The following is a 23773-nucleotide window of genomic DNA, read 5'->3' on the forward strand; positions in this document are numbered from 1 at the left end:
CACGTGGTTCTGAATCATTTTCAGGCCAAAGACAAGTTTACACCAGTCTCTGACACATGAAATTAAATGTAGAAGGGATGTCATGACAACCAATGCAGTACCAAATGGTACGTTTGTTTTTTTCTCTACAGTGTTGTAGGTACTGTAAATGTCGTAGGTACTGGAGATCTGATTCTTCCAGGACTGAGGAGAGACTGTTCCAGACTGTTCTAGTCTGACATTAAACTCAGAGAGAAGAAGAAGACAGGTACAGTAACAATAACAACATGTGGAATGACAGCAGCAGGTTCAGGTGCAGCAGCAGGTCCAAAAAAAACACACACCATGCCTGGTGTCTGCAGTTTATGATCTGACTCAGATCATCAGGACAAGTTGTAGAGGAGCAGAAGTCAGTGTGTAAACGGAGCCACAGGAGGAAACAGCTCAGAGACAGACATCAGATCTGTACAGAGTTCAGGCTGAGTGAGTGAGACAACATGTCGTCAACATGTTCATGATCTCAAATTAGAGCTGAAACGATTCCTCAAGAAACTCCATTAATGAAAGTCATCGAGGCAAATTCTTTGTATCCAAGCTTCATTTAATCCATATGACGGCTCAGTTCTCTGCTTACACTGTTGAAACATGAGGGAGGGCAGACGTGATTTGATGGAACAGTTTGGAAAATGGAGAGAAAGAAGGAAAAGAACGAGGCGTGAGGTGAAGAGACAGGCCAGAGATGGGATTAAAAATAAACAAACAAAAAAACTGTCTATTTTAAAACAGAACTAGCCTCATCCAGAAGAAACAATCCTGCCACAAAGTGTATCAAGAAGACAGTAAATACTTTACACTGGAACTGCAGTTAGGTTAAAACCTGTAGTTCTGAAAGTTAAGCTCTATCAGCTTAAAGGCAGGACGTTATTATTTTATTTATTTTTCTATTTATGCCTTATTTTGCCTTGTGTGCATTTAGTAAATGACTATTTGACAATTTGAAATGACTTACCTTAGAACTTCAATTAGAAGCCGAGTCCATTTTACTGTCCTGGTGTGGCTGCACAGTTTGTCAAATAAACGCAGGTCTCAATTAGACGCCCGCTTCTCTGGATGTATCGTCCCTGTCAGTTATCTAATCTGTTCATGCAAATAAAGGTTTAAATAACTATGGCAATCTTCAGCTTTCGTCCTTTCTAAAGTAGGCTACCTGTATTTTGATATGGTCTCTCTCTCTCTCTCTCTCTCTCTGTGCATGTGGTTGTCCTAGATACGCTGTCTCTCAGAGCGAGATCACATGAATTTGTTATAATATGTTATTGGATAGCCTGGTAACATTAATAGGAGTATTATTCATACTGATTTAATTAATCAATTTGACAGCATTTCCCATAATTCCTGTGCATGAGTTTTGTGCAGATGGAATTAATGGCCTGTCCCATGTAGACACCTGTCCCAAATATAGGTCAGTGGAATTCAGTGACTGAAGCAGATAAAAGCCCGAGCTATCAATTTAAGTTTTATGGTTCTTATTTTTTATGGATTTGTTTTTGAATTTCAAAACCAAGAATGTAACATGGTACTTGCACGACATGGCTTCAGTTTTTACAGATAATATTGTATGAAAAATAACCAATAAAAATGAAATGATTTTTCTTGAAAGTAAACCACTTACTTTCTCATTTTATGAGACCTGTTTTCTCTTTTTTATATTTTCTATTGCTCTTTAATAAGACAAAAACAGTTCTTATCAAGATACTCGATCAATCGATAGAATAATTGGTAGAATACTCAATTATTAAATGAATCAGCAGCTGCAGTCTGATGTCAAGTTACTGTTCCTGTATGTGAACTATGACGATGACTTCTGTTGTAGCAACGCTCCACACACAATGTTCACCGAGGATAACATTAGCTTGTTTAGGCTAACATTAGCTTGTTTAGGCTAATATTAGCTTGTATAGGCTTTAGGTTTCTGTTAGCTTGTTTAGGCTTTAGGCTTCTGTTAGCTTGTTTAAGCTAATATTAGCTTGGTCAGGCTAACGTTAGCTAATTTAGGCTACCATTAGCTTTTTCAGGCTAACGTTAGCTTGTTTAGGCTAATGTTACCTAATTTAGGCTAACATTAGCTTGTTTAGGCTAACATTAGCTTGTTTAGGCTACCATTAACTTGTTTATGCTAACATTAGCTTGTTCAGGCTAACATTAGCTTGTTCAGGCTACCGTTAGCTTGTTCAGGCTAACATTAGCTTGGTCAGGCTAACATTAGCTTGTTCAGGCTACCGTTAGCTTGTTCAGGCTAACATTAGCTTGTTCAGGCTAACGTGGCGACAGCTCATCATGTGAGCTGGGAGCTTATAACATTAGCAGCTACAGTCTCCACTGTTCAGTCTGTCAGAATATAACAGTGACTTTTAAATGAATATTTTCCCTCCATGACTCTGTCCCCTCGTCGCTCAGTTGAACTCCTGCTGGACACTGACTGTATGGAGGTGTGTGTACATGCTGCTGACCTGTGTGGAGACATTTGTTTCTTTTCCCCTCATCAGGTAAATATTCTTCTCAGTGTCCATTAAACACTGGAAACACTTGCACTTTAACTGAACACGCTCAAAAGAATTCAGCATTATAACATCACTCACACACTAACAGTGGAGGGCGTCTCCTGCCGGCAGCTGTGGTAACTCCAGTCTGCTTCTCCAGCAGGATCATGGTTTGATCTCTGGATCTGGATGATGATCTGCTGCCATGTGACCCAGTTATGTTCGGCAGTCACTAGTTCAGTTGTATTGTGCACCACCCACTTAGGTGAGGCTGGGTAAGGTCACTATATGTCTGCTTAGGGGTTAGGGTGGGCTATACCATATACACTATCTGACTATCAAGTGGTTGTTCAGTTATTTCTAGGTGCTGCAACTGTCTTTGTAAAATGTTACTTAGTTTAGTCAGATTTGAAATGTGAAACCATCTCCCTCAGTTCTCTGGTCCCGTTTTCTAAGTGCTTTCTGTCTCATTCATTGTGTGACTCTTACATTGTTGGTCCCCTGGTGAACACTGGTGACTGTGTGGGAGGGTTTGCGTTGTGGCCTACCTCAGTGACTCTGTCTGCTCTGGACTTATCTTTTTCCTTCCTCTGTCTCTGAAGTCTTTGCCTCTCCTCTTCATGCTCCTTCTGCTGCTCTGTTGGTTGCTGTGACATCAGCAGCTGCCTCCTTGTCTCCATCTCTGTCTGCTGGAATTAACAATGTCACTCATCAGCTTTATTTTCTTCACTGAGCAAAAATCTTTCTTACCAGCATTTCATCATCACACTGTGGATCAGAAACAGAAATGTAACTGTAACTGACATGTTTCATATCTAAACTCATAACCCAGCAGTGTAGCAACAAGTGCAGTTAATACAACATGACAATTCATCACAAGGAGCTCAAAAGAAGCTTTTTCTGTCACATGAAAACTTTTTTGTGATCAACAAACTGCACACAGGAATTAAAAAACAATGCAGTCACATGTAATAAAATACTTATTAAATCATCTTTATTTTTCATGTCATCGGTTAAAGAAACTGCAGAAAGTCACAAATGCAACAACTTCAAACCTTTCATGTAAAATTTCTTCCAGAGCAAGTAAATCTACACAGTTTTCCACACATGCAACTTAGACAACAAGTAAAACAAAGTTTTCTGCTTCAAACTGTGTTGTACAAGAGGAAAAAGTACGTTGGCATCTCCTGATTACAAACAGAGATGCACATCTTAATATAATGCCTGTTGGATTGTAACTGATGAAAAAAGTGACTCACTGAACAGGAAAACACAGGAAAAGTAAATTCTCCTTTTCCACAACATGAAACAGTTTGACCAAAGAGAAATAAGAGAGTGAAGCGAGGAGGTCTTACCTGTCCACAGGCCAAATGTACATAGGACTGTAGAACTCTACTGTCCTGCAGATGATATGCAAATGAGCCTCTATGATGTCAGAGGACGTCACAACATGAGCGTTCTATTCCAGCTGTCAGTTCTATTGTCAATGAATTCCAATCATATTATACAGTGAAATCATGTAGAGCACATTTCTTAACAAAAGTACAGGTGAAATAAAGTTCAATAAAATATACAACACAATTTATAACTTATTTATTTACTGTATTTATAAGAGACAATGTTCAATATTAAATATGGGGCTATCTGATGCAGTGTAGCAGAGTTAGCCTGAGGCTAATTTTCATCTGCAGTCCCAATAAAACTTCCACACAGTGATGAAACAGCACTGAGCAAACTAAACAAGACAAATTACATACAGTATCACACACAGGGTCACCAGATAAGTGTGACGGGGGATCAGATGATTCATGGGAAAGCAGAAGTTTTTGTAATACACAACTGACCTTTTGACCTTTTGGATTTGTTTCTCTAGTCTTTGATTTCTGTAGAGATATTGGCTCATTCAAACACTTACTGAAATGAAACCATGAACCTTTGATGGTAAAAATTTCAACTCAGACGTCTAAAATGTGACCCTGACCACAAACTGCTTTTTGTGAGACATCAGAAGCCAAAAAGGTTGGAAAACATTGGTTTCATGTTTAACACTGTGTTGTACATGAGAAGCTTGTTATATTATCCATTGTGTAAAATCTTCCAAATAACTAGTAACTAAAGCTGTCAAATAAATGTAGTAGAGAGGAAGTATAAAGTCACATAAAATGAAAATACTCCAGTAGAGTAAATCTTGCACATATTTGTACTTCAGTGCAGTACTTGAGTAAATGTACTTAATTACTTTCCAACAACTGTCTCTGACAGCGTTCCATCATGTGTGGTTCTTGTCCTCGTCTGCTTCAGTCTAATAACCACAAAAATGTCACTGTTGCCAATGACACAACCTGCTTGATTTCAAAAAAGTTAAGATAGGTTTCATTTGTTCAGCCAGAAATATCAGTCAGTAAACAGCCAGCACACAGACCATCACTCTTACGTACTGTATGTCCTTCACAAGTATATTTTAATATTCACTGATGTGTCAAGTGATATAACAAATGATGTTGACACTTTTGAATGTAAATGGGTATCAGCAGCTTTACAAAGACAGTATTAGGCGACCTCGTGGTGTTAGTGTGTAACAGTCAACAAAAGCTTCATTCTGATACAACACAGTGCTCCAAGGTGACACAAACTGTTCAATAATTCACCAGTTTCTCCACCCTGGAAAACAGAACATATCAAAAGGTACAAGACTTTGATAATAATAATGGCCAGCTTTTCTCAGTTCTGATTGGTCGACTTAACCAAAGCATCCTATTCCAAAGCCCATGGGCATGACAGTAGCACCCACCTCATGTGACAATGGAAACAGCTAAGGGGGCTTTTGACTAAATGTTTAGGATGGCCATTCTTCATCCACGCTGGAGGATACAATGGTTGTTAAGTGCAGAGCAGGTATTGACGTAGGAGAGGAACACATCAACAAAAATGTCAGCCCTAACACCTCGGTATCTCATCACTGGATCTGGTGAACAAGTTGCAGTTCTTCAGTTCTTTGGATTCATTCAGACTTGATGAGGAGAAAACCTGACGGCCCTTGTCCATACAAGCTGGACTGAAGGAACATGGAACACGGTGGCTGCCTGTCTGTTCTGCCCTCTGTCTGTTCTGCCACAGCCTCCTCCCTGGTCCCTGGGGACCCCTGATGCCTCTTCCTCGGCTCCTCCCTCCGTCTCATTTGCCAGATGTTAGGCATCTGCATACACATGGGAGCACTCATGCACATGAGGGTCGGGATGTGCTGGTCAGGAAAAAAGTCCAAACATGAAGAATCAAATCTTCTTCTCAGGACTGATCCACAGGTGAGGACCTCACACACACAATGAATCTGATGAAGCATTTCTGCAAAACTCGTTCTCTCCCTGTTCTGTCAGACTGATGTAATAAAGCTGTGTCACTGAGGTAAGTCGGTCCGTCATGCACAGTTTTTGGAGGAGTGTGGTCCCCTCCTGGATGTGAACTTAATGTAGATGACATTAGTCAACAAGAAAAAAATCTGCATCAACAAAAAGAAGAAGAAAATTAGCTTTTTAAGCCCCTGGTTCAAACATTTCACCACTTCATCAACAATCATTCACATCATGAATTAATGAGGACGTGTTGTTAATTGTATTTGTTAGTGTCAAATATATTGATGGTGAACGTGTCAGTAAAATGTTTGTTTTCCATCTAAATATCTGATGTTGCAGAATAACCTCCACCTGTGGTAACTCCACCATCATTAGCTCACACTGATCCACCTGAACTGACCTTTACCACAGAGCTGCTGCTGGGGGGCTCCCGCCTATTATAGTCAAATCACATCATCTAATTCAGTGTGTGTGTGTGTGTGTGTGTGTGTGTGTGCTATTCAGACACACTGCTGGTTCTATGGTGATGACTTGTGTCAGAGAAATGCACACAGCCTGTGTTCAAAACTGAGCCTTAAAACCAGCCGTCAGGACTTGTGGAACTTTGTGATGTCACAACAAAGCAGTCACTGGCCCCACCATCCAAACTTTGCAGGATTTGGTTTCTCTGAGTGTTTACCTGAAATCTGATTTCTTTTTATTGGATCACTCAGAAAACAGGTTTACTAATATACACCCTGAAAAAAGATCACATTAAAATAGAATAAAAAAAGAAAGATAATGAGAATAATACAGAGAAACAAAAGATATTCTCCAAAGATATTTTGCTCTTAACGTATAAAGTGACAGTTTTTCTCTGTGTTCCAAAAAATGACTGTTCAGGGGAGTCAGGAGCTTTCAAACTCACTCAAAGACAGTTTGACAAGTTTCCCTCAGAGCCTTTGAGTTTTCACTTTGGGTGTTGGACTTCAAACTTCACTGAGTCATCTGAGGATCAAACCTTAGTGTAAAACACCTGAAGAGTCTCTAACACTGTGAGACATTTGCTCAGAGACGCTGGAGACATCATCTCTAAAAGCTGCTCAGTCTTTACTCCGGGTGCTGGACTTTCTGACGTGATCAGGATCAAACACACCACCTCTAAATGTCTCACCACTTTGAGGCTGTGACAGATTTTCAGTTTTCACTTTGGGTGTTGGACTTCAAATTTCACTGAGTCACCTGAGGATTAAAACCCAGGACCACAAAACCTTTGACAAGTCTTCCAGCAGCTTGAGAGACTGAAACAGAAACAAAAACCAGTTCTTCTCTCTGTTCAACAGAAGCTCTCTCTGCTACACTCAACACAGAGACACTGAGGAACCAGGACTGGCCCAGGACCTCAACCCAAAGCCAAACCCAGGATACAGAGGCTGAGTGAAGGTGGTGTTGAAGGTGTGGAGGTGGATCAGTGAGTCAGAGGAGACTCTGTAGAAGGACAGAGAGCCAGCAGGCCAGTCCACATACACTGCTACTCTGTGAGAGATAGAGGAGGAGGAGATATCTGTTCTTATGTTATTGTGCCAAACATGGTAAAAACCGTCAGAGCAGTTCATACTCCAGGACTGATGGTCCCCTCCAAACACACAGACTTTACTGTTTCCTTTCCTGCTGATTCCTCTGTAACTCACTGATATATGAACCTCTCCTCTCCACTCCACCTCCCAGTAACAGCGACCAGTCAGACCAGTTCCACACAGCAGCTGGTGACACTGGTCAAATCTGTCTGGATGATCAGGATACGACTGATCCTCCTTCACAAGTGTCATCTTCCTGTTGTCGTCAGACAGTTTGATGTTTGTGTTCACTGTGTTTGTGTCGAATGTGAGTTCACAGGAATCTGATGGAGAGAAGGAGACACAGCTGCAGTTATTGATCTATCATCTGATCAGTTATTGACAGTCTGATGATGACTCATGACATCAGTGATGTGACAGTTTGAAGATGGTTGAATGTGCTGCTTTGTTTTCATGAGTCAATGAAAAACACACTTACACTTCCTCAGACCTGGTCTCAACCACTGGACTCCAGCAGGCTCCACCCTGAAAGAGGGAGGGGGGTCAGACCAGCACGTTCTCTCAACATGCAGACATGGACATTACATGGCTCTCATACACACATTGTTTCATGATTGTGTTCAAATGGGGGCTTGTATGTATGGACGCACATTCACAGAGAAACAGGAAGTGGAGTCTTTATCTTGTAATTACACGGAGCAGGGAGGAGACATGGAGAAAAGATTTCATCATTTGTTTTCTCCATTTGATCTCAGTTGTGGTGTGAGACACTTTGAGTCTGTGACTCTGAAGATGCACAAACTAATGTCACAGCAAATAAGAAGAAGACACAAAGAGGCTCCTTCATGAAAACTATACAGTTGCTGTAGCTTCACTAGACTTCTTCTGCTCCAGCATTTCAAACTCCATGGTTTGTCCTGTGCTCCGGTGACAGAGCTGACAGCAGCAGCTCGGTTCTGTCCCGGCCCCCAGTCTGATTGTGTGTTAGTTCTCTCTGTTAGTTTGGTCAACTGTGACTTTTGATCAGGCCGCTGTGAGTATGAAATAGATTTGGGTTTTGTTTTGGGGGATGTAAATAGATGAATTCACTTTCTTGTAAATAGCACTGAAGCTGTAGGGGTGAACTGCCATTTATTTTTGACCTGTTTCCTCCTTGTTTTTCTTTACCTTAGGGAGCCAGGCTTAGTTGGTGTTTCCTTTGTTTTCACCTCGGGTTAGTTAGCACTTTCTGGGAGAGACTTTCTTCTGATTATAGTTTTGGCCTTGGTTCACCCTGAAGTTGTTGCTTCTAACACTTGTAATAAATGACTTCACTTCCTGACAATACGCTGCTTCCACCGGGGCAGAAACCTCCTTCAGCTTTTATGTTGCGCTCCTATTTCCCCTCTACTGGAGCGAAACATCAAGTGATTTGATTTGGGAAGTGGAAGTGATTTGGGTTCAAACAAGTACTTCCTCAACATAAGCTGATCTTTGTTGTCATGGTTACAATAATCACAATGAACGTTCATAGATAGAGCCCTTGAAAGAGAGAGTCGCGTCATCTCCGTTCACTCCAATGGACCATGTTTTTGCAGCAATGGTGGATCATGGAACGTCTCAATAGTTCCAGGAAGTTAGCAGCAAATAGCAGCAGCACAGTGGAGTAACAACAGAATATACTGTTTGGGACGCACGTTTGAAAGGTAAGACTTGTAAAGAATGTGATTGTATATTATTGGTACAGCTGAATGATGTTAACATGTACATTAAAGCAGTTTAGTGGTTTCCCCACTAAATTAGAAGATTTAGGGACGTTAACAGATAACAGATTAGACTGAGTTACTGGATATGGATAAGGTCAGCAACACACAACATTAGCCAGGAGCAGCCTATTAATTTTAAAATCCGTCCTCGGAAAGTCATTTCATCCAACGCTGTGGAATTGGAGTAACAGGCTTTTAAACGCGAATTTTTGGGGGGTTAGTTAAATATTAGTTAAATATATCAGTGGGGCCTGTGTGAATATCCATTTTGGAGAACAAGCTACTGTTACACAATAATACAGGAGTGCTGAGTGGACCACGGTGAGATTGAAAACAAAACATGGTATGTTTCAAATAAGCCAGCAATAAGGAATCATAGTAAATGCCTATTATACTGCCACATTATATAAGGAATCAGACTTAAAACAGAATGAATGAATACAGAATGTATATTATAAGGACTCATACTGCTGGATTCTGCATCCTGTATGTCAGGGGTGCTACAGGATGAGGAGCAGTGAGGGGACAAATGATGTTGCAGGTGGAGGAGCAGTAACCATGACCTGGATGGCTGAGAATCTTCACAGATGTAGAGTTTGTCGAACCCTTTCTCTCTGTCTTTTTCTTCCTCTCTCAAAACATGAACCAGAGGGGGATTCAGTGGAGCCTGAACATTTTCTGCAGTCAGACAGCACTCTCACTCTGTCTCAACTCCCTGGGTTTTACAAGCCTTTAGTGATGTAAGGTAGCTCCTGCTGACCAATCCTCATTGTTCTGACTGAATGCAGCATCCCCACGCAGCACAATAAACCATGGTGCAGACTACTGTATATGTAAGACAGAAGACAGGCACAAACCACTTCACATACTATTCATGTTTCTGAGTTTACTGGAGATTTATGAAATGACTGAAATGATCATTGATATTCACCTGTCAGTCTCCTGCTGTCCTATCTGAAAGTCATAGAGATGACATTAGTCATTAAGATCAATTAACCCTCAGTTACCCTGGGATTACTGAAAGGAATATTAGAAAATGTAATCTGATCTGAACTTTGAAACATTCTGTAACCAAGGTGAGGTTAGCCTAAAAATGTCAACAAGGTAGCTGATGCTAGCAGTTATCCTCAAACATAAACTGTATGTCCTCAGATAGGAACTAATTTTTCTTTCTAAAAGAATATAGTAATGTAACCACATACACGTCAGTGTGCTCTATAAATACAGTAAATCAATGTATTTATTGTCTATTAATGACCAAAACTTGCTTAAAAAGTCTATAACTTCCAGGAACTATGTGAGGTCTCCATGAATTATGTGATGATGAAGCATTTTGGACCTCCACTGACGTGACGCTCTCTTTCAAGGGCTCTGGTTATGGATAATAGAAACAACATTTACTGCTACTTTCACATGGGAATTGAACACCGCTCTCCTGTGTTCCTGTGTTTTGTTGACCCATCCATCCACCCCAAAGGTCTGTGTACGTTCAGGCAATTTGATTTTTTCATTTTAAACCAGAAATGAAAAAACAAAAACACCATGGTATTTCTGTCTTCTCATTTTAAACCAAAAATTGATTTTTCGTTCTGACAACAAAGACAGATAAACTTCCCCTGTGAAGGGAAATATTTCAAAATAAAAGCCAGATGATAGAATTTCCATTGCCATTCTATAAAGTGTAAAAATATACAAGCACAGATAGACAGACAGTTTGTTTATTATTTGTCTATTTAAAGAACAAATTAAATGTTGGGGGTATATCTGAAATATCTAATATGAATTTCGTCCTTTGAAGTCTGAAGTCTGTTGTATGTTGACGTTCTGTCTAGAATAGAGACTATTAATGTGTAAAATAGCTTCATTATACGTAGTTATGGTTATATTTTTACGCTCAATAAATAGGCTAAAAGCTGTCTGCTGCAAATATGATTGTGATCAATACAATATCAATTTCAATTTGACAGACTGATTTGTCCACTGTAGGACTAATGTACGGCTGAGGATGGATACATTTCTGAGTCAAAGTTGTAGCGTCTGCAGCAACCAACTATACTATCACAACTATAAAAAATTTACATTAGCTTGATCATAGGGGAATATTAACGAATTTGATGAAAGGGTGAACAGTTGGGACTGTTGGATTTTTCTCTGTAACAAAGTAAGGTCTTGACCTTACCCTGTAAAGTGCCTTGAGATAATGTATATTATGATTTGGCGCTACACAAATAAAATAAAATTGAATTGAATTGAATTGGGATATGGGGACCTCTGCTGGTCACTGTAGACAACACTATTTGGGAAGAACCTACGGTGCATTTCCACATGTTTATTAATGAGGTTATTAATTAAAGCTGACTGTTGATCTCCTCCACTCTGTTTAATCCCAGTGCAGCACATACACACAACAAGCGCTTTAAATGACGATCAGCTGGTGGAGTGTGTGCGTGCACGCGCATCGGTTATATGCAGGGAATGCTGACATGAAACTGGCTGGGCAAATTAAATGTAACATTAATTTAACACTACAAAATGAGAACAATAATCACACACAATGTATCAGCTCTCCACCAGAACAGAGCAGGAAACTGTCACCAGCTGCAGACAGTGGAAATACAGTGCGCCTATGGGAGAAGAGGGCTGCAGGATGAGCCAGGGCTAACTGGTTAGCAGCAACAAAATTTTCTAATCAAAACACTTTCATACAGCACCTCATAAATAAATAACAGCACTGTCAAAACGAATAGTCCCTGTGAACTAAGAAAAACAGTGTGACTGGTTGTGACACAATTTGTACACAGAAGAAGCATTGTGCTTGAAAGGTTACGAAACACTCGAGAAAGAAGCGTTAATGTTGTGAAAAGATACAGGTCACAAGTTTCAGTCAGGACTTTCACAATAAAAGCATGTCTTAAAGCAAAGACCTAAGCAAAAACAGATTTTTATCCATCTGCGCTTGCATAATTTTAGATGGTTTTATTGTTGTTGCTCAGTTGTTATTAGTGCATCAACACTGAACAGGTCTCTACAGTATTACGATCCTAATGCTGTGGGTCTGGTGTGGTCTTGTGTTGTTGCTCTCTCTCCTGCTCAGGTGTGGCCCCTCCTTTTATGAAACTTTTTATTTTGTTACTTCCCCTCATCCCCTCATTCCTCATCGGGGAACATAACAACAGTCTCTGGGATTGTTCTGCTGAAGCAAAGAACTTCTGTACAAATCTGTCATCAGCTGTGACAGAGGAAATGTCTCCAGGTTTTCTCCTCTATCAGACATCATCTGTCCATACCTGAGAGAGTCCCGTCTCCAGTCTGGATCCTCCAGTCCAGCAGACAGCTGCTTCACTCCTGAGTCTCCTGGATGATTGTAGCTCAGATCCAGCTCTCTCAGATGGGAGGGGTTGGATCTCAGAGCTGAGGCCAGAGAAGCACAGCCTTCCTCTGTGATCAGACAGCCTGACAGACTGCAGACACACAAAACCACACACAGGAACCCTCTGTCAACACTTGGAGGTCTGTTAAACAGTCATCAGATAAACAGGTTGATGAATCCTGACCTGAGAGTTTCCAGTCTACAGTGTGGACTCTCCAGTCCAGCAGACAGCAGCTTCACTCCTGAGTCCTGCAGGTTGTTGTTACTCATGTCCAGATCTCTCAGACTAGAGGACTGGGAGCTGAGGACTGAGGACAGAGCTTCACAGCTTCTCTCTGAGAGGTTACAGCCACTCAGTCTACAGAGACGATCATAAGAAATTACAGAAGAGAGGAATTTATTTTCTCTCCTGTTGAACAGATAGAATTGTCTTTATGTAATGATGAATAATAATCTACACTTACACAGCTTTGTAAGAAGCTTTGACCACTGGCAGCAGCCACAGAAGAGCCTCCTCTGAAGCAGAGTATTTCTTCAGGTCAAACATGTCCAGACCTTCTTCTGATGACAGTAAGATGAAGACCAGAGCTGACCATTGAGCAGGAGACAGTTCATCTGTAGAGAGACGTCCTGATCTCAGGAATTGTTGGATCTGCTCCACTAGAGAACGATCATTCAGTTCATTCAGACAGTGGAACAGGTTGATGATTTTCTCTACAGACAGATTCTCACTCATCTTCTCCTTGATGTACTGGACCGTTTTCTGATTGGTCTGTGAGCCACTTCCTGTCTGTGTCATCAGACCTTGTAGAAGAGTCTGATTGGTCTGCAGTGAAAGACCCAGGAGGAAGCGGAGGAACAAGTCCAGGTGTCCATTTGGACTCTGCAAGACCTTGTCCACAGCTCTCTGGAAAAAGTCTGTTTCTGTAGATTGGACTTTTCTTATTTTTACCTTCTTTGATGTTGTTTGTTCCTCTGACATCAGATTGACTCCAGAGTTGATGAAGGTCATGTGGACATGAAGAGCAGCCAGAAACTCCTGAACACTCAGATGGACGAAGCAGAACACCTTGTCCTGGTACAGCCCTCTCTCCTCTTTAAAGACCTGTGTGAACACTCCTGAATACACTGAGGCTGCTGTGATATCGATGCCACACTCTGTCAGGTCTGATTCATAGAAGATCAGGTTTCCTTTCTGCAGCTGCTCAAAAGCCAGTTTTCCCAGAGACTCAATCATCTTCCTGGTCTCTGGACTCCAGTGTGGATCTGTCTCAGCTCCTCCATCATACTTGACCTTCTTCAGTTTGGACTGAACCACCAGGAAGTGCATGTACATCTCAGTCAGGGTCATGGGCAGCTCTCCTCCCTCTCTGGTCTTCAACACATCCTCCAGAACTGTAGCAGTGATCCAGCAGAAGACTGGGATGTGGCACATGATGTGGAGGCTTCGTGATGTCTTGATGTGGGAAATGATCCTGCTGGCCTGCTTCTTATCTCTGAGCCTCTTCCTGAAGTACTCCTCCTTCTGTGGGTCAGTGAACCCTCTGACCTCTGTCACCATGTCAACACACTCAGGAGGGATCTGATTGGCTGCTGCAGGTCGTGTGGTTATCCAGAGGTGAGCAGAGGGAAGCAGGTTCCCCCTGATGAGGTTGGTCAGCAGCACGTGCACTGAGGTGGACTCTGTGACATCAGTCAGGATCTCAGTGTTGTGGAAGTCCAGAGGAGGTCGACACTCATCCAGACCGTCAAAGATGAACACAACCTGGAACCGTTCAAACCTGCAGATTCCTGCTTCTTTGGTTTGAGTGAAGAAGTGATGAACAAGTTCCACCAAGCTGAACTTTTTCTCTTTCAGCACATTCAGCTCTCTGAAGGTGAAGGGAAATGTGAACTGTATGTCCTGGTTGGCTTTGTCTTCAGCCCAGTCCAGAGTGAACTTCTGTGTTAAGACTGTTTTCCCAATGCCAGCCACTCCCTTTGTCATCACTCTTCTGATTGGTCCATCTCTTCCAGGTGGGGCTTTAAAGATGTCTTCTTGTCTGATGGTTGTTTCTGGTCTGTGTGGTTTCCTGGAAGCTGTTTCAATCTGTCTGACCTCATGTTCATCATTGACCTCTCCAGCCCCTCCCTCTGTGATGTAGAGCTCTGTGTAGATCTGATTCAGAAAGGTTGGGTTTCCTGCTTTAGAGATCCCCTCAAACACACACTGGAACTTCTCCTTCAGCTCAGATTTAAGTCTATGTTGACAAACTGCAGGATTTCCTGAATGAAGATAAAAGAAACAAGATTCAGCAAGAAAATATAACATTTTAATTCCCATAAAGAATACATATATGAACATATTTCCCTCATGTGTTGAGACATTAGTAAATGTCTCATTTCTCCATCATGTTGAATCTTTAGAGAAATCCTCTTACTGCTCTGCAGACGGTTAGCCAGCTCCTCCTGCTTCATCCTCCTCAGGAAGTTCACCGTGATCTTCACAAATGCCTCTCTGCTGCTCCTCTGCACTTCATCCTCACCATCCAACACCTCCTCATCCTCCCTCTGGCTCTCTAAGCATTCTGGATAATCTGGACCCAGAAGCTTCTGGGTCTTCTTCAGCTCGTTCTTCACAAAAGTGACCATGTTCTCCTCCAGCAGCTGGAACAGAAAACTACATGAGTGACAGCATCAAACTAAAACCATGGAGCCAAACATCAGATCCATGTTGGACAGACTGACAATCTCTAACAGTGCAGCATGGAGATGATTGTGAGCAGATGTGGAAGTAGTTGTTGTACATGCACAGACCATAAATATGGAGTCCAGGTGTGTTTGACGCTGCTGGGCAGACTGACCACTGGGAACCTCTGAGCTCTCCTGGTCCACTCTGTGGAGGAATCATGAAGAATGAGCTCACATTATGTCTGTTCACACAGAGACAGACACAAGCTGAAGGTCCATGAAGTGATGTTTGGATGTGGACAGTGAATCAGACCACTCCCTGTAGTGGTAAAGGTTTACTAGTCCTGCTGATCCCACTGAGAATCAACAGCTCAGTCTGCAGCTGTTTGTAGCTTCCAGCTCAGTGTTTGGCTTCAGCAGTTTGGTTTATTCCCAACAGCTCTCACCAACCCTCCATACAGCTCTCCCTCCCTCACTCCACACTGCTGAAGAGCCCTGAAGCAAGGCACCTAGACCCTCCAGCTGCTCCAGTGGAGCTGCTCAGTGTCTGCTTGTGTCAGACTGGTTGTACTGGGCAGCCCCCAGTATGAAAACAAAAGTGAGTCAACCTCACTGTCTGGTCACTTTTATGTAAAAAGTATATGTACATGTATTTTCTCACAGCACACAGAGCTGGTCAGTCGACTGCTCAATGATGAACTTCTTCAGTCCACTTGTTGACTAGAAGTAGTTGTGGTTTGACTTGACATCATATTATTCACAGCACAGGATACGGGACAAAATGCTGCATCCTGTATTGAATCAGTAAGGGACGATCCCGTAATATACGGGACGGGTGGCGACCCTAGTGGGAAACCTAAAGGTAGCCTCCAAGTGGACAGGTGGTTCTTGTGCGTACTATGAAATATAATCCTCTACATCCACCTCCCTCAATGATTGGTCAGCTGTGTGCAGGTGAGAAAGTAGGCGGGGTTTGACTTTGGGACTTTCTCTCTTCACACAAACTATTTCTGTCACTTTTCATGTGAACAACTGAGGTCAACACTTCATGATATTTGCAAAACTGATAATGATGTGATTTTTGTTGGGGCTTGTACCAAACAAACATGTTCCTTTATGTCTGGAGAATATGATTTGTAGGTCGGGGTGTCTCTGCAGCACCACAACACTTATGGTGCTAACAATGCACAACAACGTTGTGACACATTTTACCTTCATCAGTAAACTGCAGCTCCGGTGATTTGGATGTTGCACTTGGCCATATTGTGATTTGGATCATATTTGGATTGATTGTTCAGCCCTAGTCAACACTGTGAATGTCTTCCAGGACAGACTGTCTGAACATAGCAGACGTTATCTCCATATTTAAACCACATCACGTCTCCCCCCTCTCTATGACGGCCACAGTTTGACCTCCACCTTCCAGTGTGGACGTTCACAACAGACAGAAACACTCTGATTTCAGACCTGGTCCAACAACACGTTGGACCAAACTGCTTCTTTTCTACAATAACCTCAGTTTTACTGTCAGTTACAGCTTACATCTGATCAGCTGATGGACGTCCTCCTTTAAAGTCAATGTCCCAGTCCTTTGACCGGTCGCTCTTTAAAGACAGACAGCTGGGTTCAGGAGAGTCTGGTCTCTGCTGCTGGATCCTGAAACAACAACAGAACTGATTAATGTGCATGTTGAATAAAAACTGATGAAAAATATGTTCAATCTTTGAATAAACACAACAACTCATTTTTAGTGTGAAAAGACTTTGAAATTCTGAACTTTGATCAACAGATTGTTTGAAATCTAAATGATGGAGCAGTGATGTGAGTGCTGAGCTCTGACATGGAGAAGAGTCATGGACCATTAGACCCTGTTCAGAGCTGGCATTAAAACCTGTTTCAGTTGATCCGACCACAAGTGGACAGCTCTTAGCATGTCAACTACTGTTAATGTTAATGAAGTTAATGTTAGTAACAGCGTACCTCATTGCAGCAGACGTCTGTCCTTTTTTAAAATAAATGATGCGTTCATTTGACCTGTCACTATTTATTGACACACAGCTGGGTTCAGGTGCAGGTCCACGTCTAGGTCCAGGTCCAGCACAGTCTGGTGTGTCCTGCTGCTGCTGCTCTGGGCTTCAACACAGCACACAAACAGCTTTAAGTATGAATAATGATGGAGCAGTGATGTGAGTGCTGAGCTCTGACATGGAGAAGAGTCATGGACAGTTGGAGATCCTCATCTCACCTCTGAGCTCTGGTCTGGCTCTCATGGCCCCCACACAGAGTGGTTTTAGAGGGAGGGGCTCCCTCCTCTCTGTCCTCACACTGATCCATGCTGCTGGATTCACATCCACATCAGCTCACACACACTTTCTACCTTCATGTGGAGAGAAACACACATCATTCATCTGCACATCAACTGAAATTGACATAATTTCTCCTGCAAAAATATCAGCTGCTCCTCCACCGACTGACTCTTCTTCTCTGGTTCATATCAGTGTCAGCTGAATACAGTCAGGAAGATGCTGGAAGATACAGGAAGATGCTGTACTTCTACTATCAGTCCACTAGATGGAGTCATGAAGCTGCAGTGAAGTGAAGAGCAGCCCAGCTCACACAGGATGGACCAACATTGACATCCACTGACACACAGAAGGACTGAGATCAACTGATTGGATCTGACATTGATCCAACAATATGGAATCAATAATCAATAAAGTGAGTGAGTTCGACTGTATTCACTGATAAAACACTCGCTAAGAGAGAAAGTTAAAAGAGACACAATATCTTTCTTATTGTGTCTCTCATGCAGAGCACAGCCTCAGTCTGGATCCACTCCAGTTTTCAACTATAGATTCTCCTCAGAAAGTACCCAGGGCCTTTATTGACCCCAGCACAGCTCTTTATTAGAGGCAGCTCTTTGTTTCTAACTCCCTCTGTTCGGACAGACACATACAGGACCGACCCGGGGCTTTAAACACGGATTAAACAAACAGCAACAACATTCAGTCTGAAGCTTCAGAGCCGAAAGTCACATTAAAATCAACATTTTAAAAAATCATAACCAGGCAGAAATATTACGTTTAAATTGTCTTTTAGGCAATTTTAAGATATGGATGCTGCATGTGACAGAAAACTACAACTCATCAGATAAAGTTATTACGTTTACTTTCTGTCATTGAGAAGCAGATTTATACAGCATGCCTTCTTTAAAAAAACTGCAGGGCTGTAGTGAAGCTTTATGTCCCGTCATTGCTCTTTCTATGTTTCACTGTTCTGTTTCACAGATATTTGATCTGAAAATGAAAAATATATCAAAATTATTTTTTATAAAGATTTAATTTAAATGATGAATGCCACTGAACATTTAGCAAACTGTATACAGAGCACACACTGAGGACGTGGGGAGTTAGAGAGACGATGGTGAGGACGTCCAGGACGGTTCTTCCCCTCAGGGACAGAGAGGGGCAGCGGGCTGCAGCGGCTCAGGCCCCCGCTGCTGACCCGGAGGACGCTGCATCCAGGCCGGACTCAGTTCTAGTTTAACCCGCTGACACAGTGAAGGTCATTAATCTATAAATAATAAGGCGGTGGTTGTTGATGACAGGTGGTGACCTGCAGTCAGGAGGAGACTCTGCTGCTCACACATCACACAAACTATCACAGAAGCTCAGCGACTTAAATTAAAATACCTGAAGAAACTGGAGGAAGTGATGAACAATCATGGCGGCGTCTGTATCCAGTGATGAGAACATGTCGATTAAAAACTACTTTCCTGAAAAAAGTGTAAGAAGTGACGAATAAATGCGACAATAAAATCACAAATCACTGAGCCTTGGTTTGTGTAGAAGAAAACTCTCCTTTGTTGTTTATTCACTTTTCATTAACTTGTTCTCGTCCTGACGACGCTAGCGGTAACCTAGCAACCATCCTCGCTCCCGAGACGCAGCGGGACCGCGGATAGAGTGCACGTACACAGTAGTGACGTCACTCAGAGAAAAAAGACTTTTTTGAGCTTTGAAAAACTTTTACACAGATTAAAACCCCATGGCTTAAAAATGTAGAATAGAAAGATTGATATTGGGCTGTGTGCACAGCTGGAGGGGTCCTGTTCACAGTTTTACAGGCCTCTCTTTTACGATTGCTGTCTATGGGAAAATGCTTTTTGGGCCGCAGGGGATTTTTCGCTGCAACACCACGAGTGGCCCCTGGAAACCAGTGGCCCCTGGAAACAGCTGCTGCGAGGCGCCGTGTCCAGGTCTGATAATAGATCCATGATTACTGCTCACGACGGCATCGGTCATTGCTTCCTGATTTCCCGAGCTACGGAGTGGCCCGAGGTTCAAATGTCACAAGCGTTGATCACGTTAAACAACTACTCCCGTTACAGGCAGTTGCGTTAGTTCACTTTGACAGCATTAGTAGTTACACAGGATGATCTCATCAGCAAGTGTCCAGCACTAACATCATACAGAGCCTTAAAGCCTGTCAGCCCTCAGCCCGCCGCTGTGTCCACATCAGTCCTGCGGTTCAATCTACTGACACCGAGCACACACAGTCATGTGGGTCCACGCTTCAGCCACAGCTCTGACTCGGCTACAGTCACATCATAACAACACAACAACAACACAACGACACGTTGAAGGTGAGGTGACTCAGGTAACGACAGGTGTTCACGAGTGAAACGTTACCTTCAGAGGAGAAGACCACCTGCGGCACAGCGCTGGTTCACAGTGACACTAAAGCTCAACCAGGAAACGGGAGGAGGAGGAAGAGCCTTTTTTCTGTCAGCATCTTTATTGAGCATGGATGTCACAACAGAGTGAACATGAACACAGACAGACAAGAACAGCACTGATTAATATCTTATCATGAACACATGGAGAACTACTGTAACAGAGCCAGAAGTGACCGAAACAAAATATTCACCAGCACTAATCCACAGTTACTGCAGCGCTCTTATTTCTGGAGTCGAAAATAGTTTAATGTCCATTTTCAAAACCCACAAACAAGTGTTTCAGCTAAATTTAGATTAATGGATGTGACATTTTGCTAAAATAATCAGCATATTGATCAAATACTATATATGAATAGAGAACAAGGAAAACATGTTGCCAGTGCACTTGTCATTCATGCTCAATGTCACCTGCCCCTCACCGAACCCAGCCAGCGCCCTGACTCCACTCTGTTATATGTACACAGCAAAACCTGCCGTGTTGTTTTTCCAGTGTAAGTACATTTGAGTGGGTGGGTGCTGGTTTAACACCTGCAGTGATGATAAAGCTCTGAGACTTAAATGTTGACACCTGTGACTGAGTTGCACTTACTCCACAACATCCGGTTTGGAGGTGCGCAGCCATAAAATCATGGGGTGTAAAACAACTGAGCTGTTATTGACGCTGGTTGAGGCAGGCTGTTCATTAAAGTTAAAGTCATTCACGTTTGCTGGCAAGGAGTGGCTGCTTGAAGCAAAAGTTAACCAGTGGCAACGTATCGGCCAAACATTAAGTATAACTGTTTTTAAATGTATTAAGGTGAGGTGGATTCATGTTAACGTTGATGGTGAGTTTTTTTTGTCCAATGTAAAACTGTGCAACAATGTGGGGGAGGGGTGGTGGTGTCTCCCTTTAATCAGGCTTATACTCTCCTGTGTTAGCCTCTCTGCATTGGCTCCCTGTAAACTCCAGGATAGAATTTAAAATCCTCCTCCTCACCTACAAAGCCATTAATGGTCAGGCACCATCGTACCTTGGAGAGCTTATAGTTCCCTATTTTCCCAATAGGACACTTCGCTCTCTAAATGCAGGTCAACTTGTGGTTCCCAGAGTTTCTAAGAGCAGAATGGGGGGCAGAGCCTTCAGCTATCAGGCTCCTCTCCTGTGGAACCAGCTCCCAGTGTGGGTTCAGGAGGCAGACCCCCTCTCTACCTTTAAGATCAGGCTTAAAACTGTCCTGTTTAGTAAAGCTTATAGTTAGGGCTGGCTCGGGTATGTCCTGACCCATCCCTTAGTTATGCTGCTATAGAGCTAGACTGCTGGGGGATTCCCATGATTCACTGGGCTCTCTCTCTCTCTCTCTCTCCCTCTCTCTCTCTCTCTCTCGACTACTTTATGCCATTAACTTTGTATTTTTTTTCTCTCCCGTAGTTTGTGCTTCTCCTCTCTCTCCCTCTCTCTGTCCTCATTCTCTGGAGCAGCAGGATCCAGATCTACCACTACTCATCTTTACTATTAACCACTGTTACCTGTCATTATTATTGATAACACCATTACCTACACAGCTGTTCCTGGTTTCTCTCTCTCTCTTCTCTCCTCTCTCCTCCCCCCACCCCCTCTTTTATATCTCCCCCTAAACCCAACCGGTCGAGGCAGACCCCCCCACCCTGAGCCCGGTTCTGTTGGAGGTTTCTTCCTGTTAAAGGGAGTTTTTCCTCCCCCCTGTCGCCAAGCGCTGCTCTTTGTGGGAACTGTTGGGTTTTTCTCTGTAACAAAGTAAGGTCTTGACCTTACCCTGTAAAGTGCCTTGAGATAATGTATATTATGATTTGGCACTATACAAATAAAATTGAATTGAATTGAATTGAAACGCTCCTCCTGCTTTAATAAAGGAGATCTGCATGGAAAAGCCGATGAATGAAAAGCCCATCTCCTTCTCCATTCCCATAAATATCTGGTCTATCATTATGGAAAATAAGAGGACTTACTCTGCTCCCCTGAGGAGTTCCATTTTCAACAACACATTTCCTTCACTGTTTTTTCCAATTCTAACTTGTATTGATCTTCTTTACAAAGTCTTTAATCCATCCATATGTTCTCCCCTTGATATCTGACTGAGAGAGTTTGATGAATAATCCTTCTCCCCATATGCACGTGCACAGGTAGACCTCAGGTGATGCTCAAGCACCTGCCCTTTAGGCCTCTGACCAGATGCCAACCCTTATTTCTTTTTCTAATTTTATATTGAAGTGATTAAATGTGGCTTGTGCCCTCAGTTCTCATCAGAAAGCTGTTGAACTGACTGACGACTCCCTCTGAGTTCTGTTTCTCCAAACCCATGAGCCCCTGCCCTTCCCTCTTCAGCTCCCCTCATCACAGCCTCAGTCTGAGAGGGAAACACTGACTGTGAGCTCACACACACAAGAGTCAGGACAAACAAGCTGCTCAAGAGACACACACACACACACACACACACACACACACACACACACACACACACACACACACACACACACACACACACACAGGTTTTCCTCTCAGTGTCTCTGTGTGGACAGAAGTTCACTGTGACTCTTCTTCCCTCCACAGTCCACAGGGACAAACTGACTCAGAGACTTTGACAGTAAAATAATAATAATGTTGTGTTAACACTCACCTGCCTCAGCCTTCAGTTTCCCTCCTTCTGCTCCGTCCACTTCAAATGGAGTCTGAGCTCACTGAACACTTTCACTTTCAGCTGCTCCTCCCCTCTGCAGGTACAAGAAGTCACATGACTTTCCAGTCTAACAAGCAGCAGCAGTTGCAAATATGAAGGTCCATAGAAAACTGTCCAATCACTTGAAATAAATAACAGTTTAAAAACATGTTAAAATGATTAGATGGATACAGGTTGAAGTAGGATCAGTAAACACTTTGGACTTAATAACTACTTTTACAAAATTAATTTAAGTTTAATATCATGTGTCACATATCTTTCACATCTGGATAATTGACCAGAGGCCACTGTTTACAACAGTATAATACTGTAACATACTGTTCAATATTCATCCCTCACATGTGAACTCACAGTTACTGAGGACGACTCTTTTGAGTTTCTTTAACCTGCAAGTCAGAGAACTTTCCAACAGTTCATAAGTCTGTTGTTTTCTATCAACCAGTGCTCTTTTTTTCTTTTTTATTGTTTGCTTGGTTTACAGGAGCTCATCATTGGTGATTGAGGATATCAGCCAAACTCTGCAGTCGTCCTCTCTCACTGGTCACGCCATCTTTCTCCTCTCTCTTTCTACCTGCCACTTTTGCTGTCATGCATTTCACATTTACTGCAAAAGGAAGTTGAGCCCAAATGTGACTTTGGAACATGCATATATCCTCCTTCCAACTTCCCTATTTCCTGTATAAACTGCCGTTTCAGTTCCTGTAATCCTTGGGGCACAGCTTCATTTCTCCATTTAAGGGTAATGTCAGGAACATTTTTCACTCCTTTCTTCTCTTTGCTCGTGTTGTAAACTGACAAACAACTGATGGGAAACATCAGACTCCAGGAGTCAGGAGTAGGTTCGTCATGTCATGTGACTGACAGGCATCAGCTTGAGTGCTCATTGCAAGCTGACAGAGCAGGGGGAAGTAGAACTCAAACTAACCTCCCTGACTGAACATAACAGGATCACCTTAAAATCTACCTTAAAATAACATGATGATTACTTCATGTTGTATTATTTGAGCTTTGAGGTGAAATAAATTCAGTCGGGGTTGTTGTGTGTGAAATAATCAGCTGTAGCTTGTTTCATTGAGTCATTTTCTACAGGGACATTGTAGACAAAGAGACTGTCAGATGAAATCAGTGGACC

General features: G+C 42.5%; 2 protein-coding genes across 2 annotated transcripts in view; one reads left to right on the forward strand and one right to left on the reverse strand.

Moving 5' to 3' along the window:
* The window catches only part of LOC139609599 (protein NLRC3-like), a 362291-nt gene that overhangs the window by 185136 nt on the left and 153382 nt on the right, over positions 1-23773 (forward strand). The gene's annotated exons all lie outside the window — the stretch shown is intronic.
* LOC139609606 (protein NLRC3-like) lies at positions 4089-22632 on the reverse strand. The gene is made up of 11 exons (XM_071464443.1): positions 22582-22632; positions 17456-17587; positions 17191-17343; positions 16753-16866; positions 15337-15415; positions 14961-15186; positions 13005-14805; positions 12725-12898; positions 12458-12631; positions 7904-7950; positions 4089-7748 (listed from the first exon to the last, which is right to left on the reverse strand). Exons 2-11 carry the CDS (start codon positions 17542-17544, stop codon positions 7210-7212), a joined length of 3396 nt encoding a protein of 1131 aa, XP_071320544.1. The 5' UTR covers positions 17545-17587; positions 22582-22632; the 3' UTR covers positions 4089-7209.

Source organism: Trachinotus anak, unplaced genomic scaffold (genome assembly GCF_046630095.1).
Source record: "Trachinotus anak isolate AG129_WGS33_773 ecotype Australia unplaced genomic scaffold, CSIRO_AGI_Tana_v1 ptg000026l, whole genome shotgun sequence".
NCBI classification, from domain to species: domain Eukaryota; kingdom Metazoa; phylum Chordata; class Actinopteri; order Carangiformes; family Carangidae; genus Trachinotus; species Trachinotus anak.

What these genes read in the sequence shown, in the direction of transcription:
- LOC139609606 (XM_071464443.1), bottom strand. Translation starts at nt 17,544, where the DNA reads ATGGATCAGTGTGAGGACAGAGAGGAGGGAGCCCCTCCCTCTAAAACC. An exon ending in CAGACGTCTGCTGCAATGAG is followed by an intron (nt 16,867 to 17,190) that starts GTACGCTGTTAC and finishes TTGTTGTTTCAG; the next exon opens with GATCCAGCAGCAGAGACCAG. An exon ending in GGCTAACCGTCTGCAGAGCA is followed by an intron (nt 14,806 to 14,960) that starts GTAAGAGGATTT and finishes ATCTTCATTCAG; the next exon opens with GAAATCCTGCAGTTTGTCAA.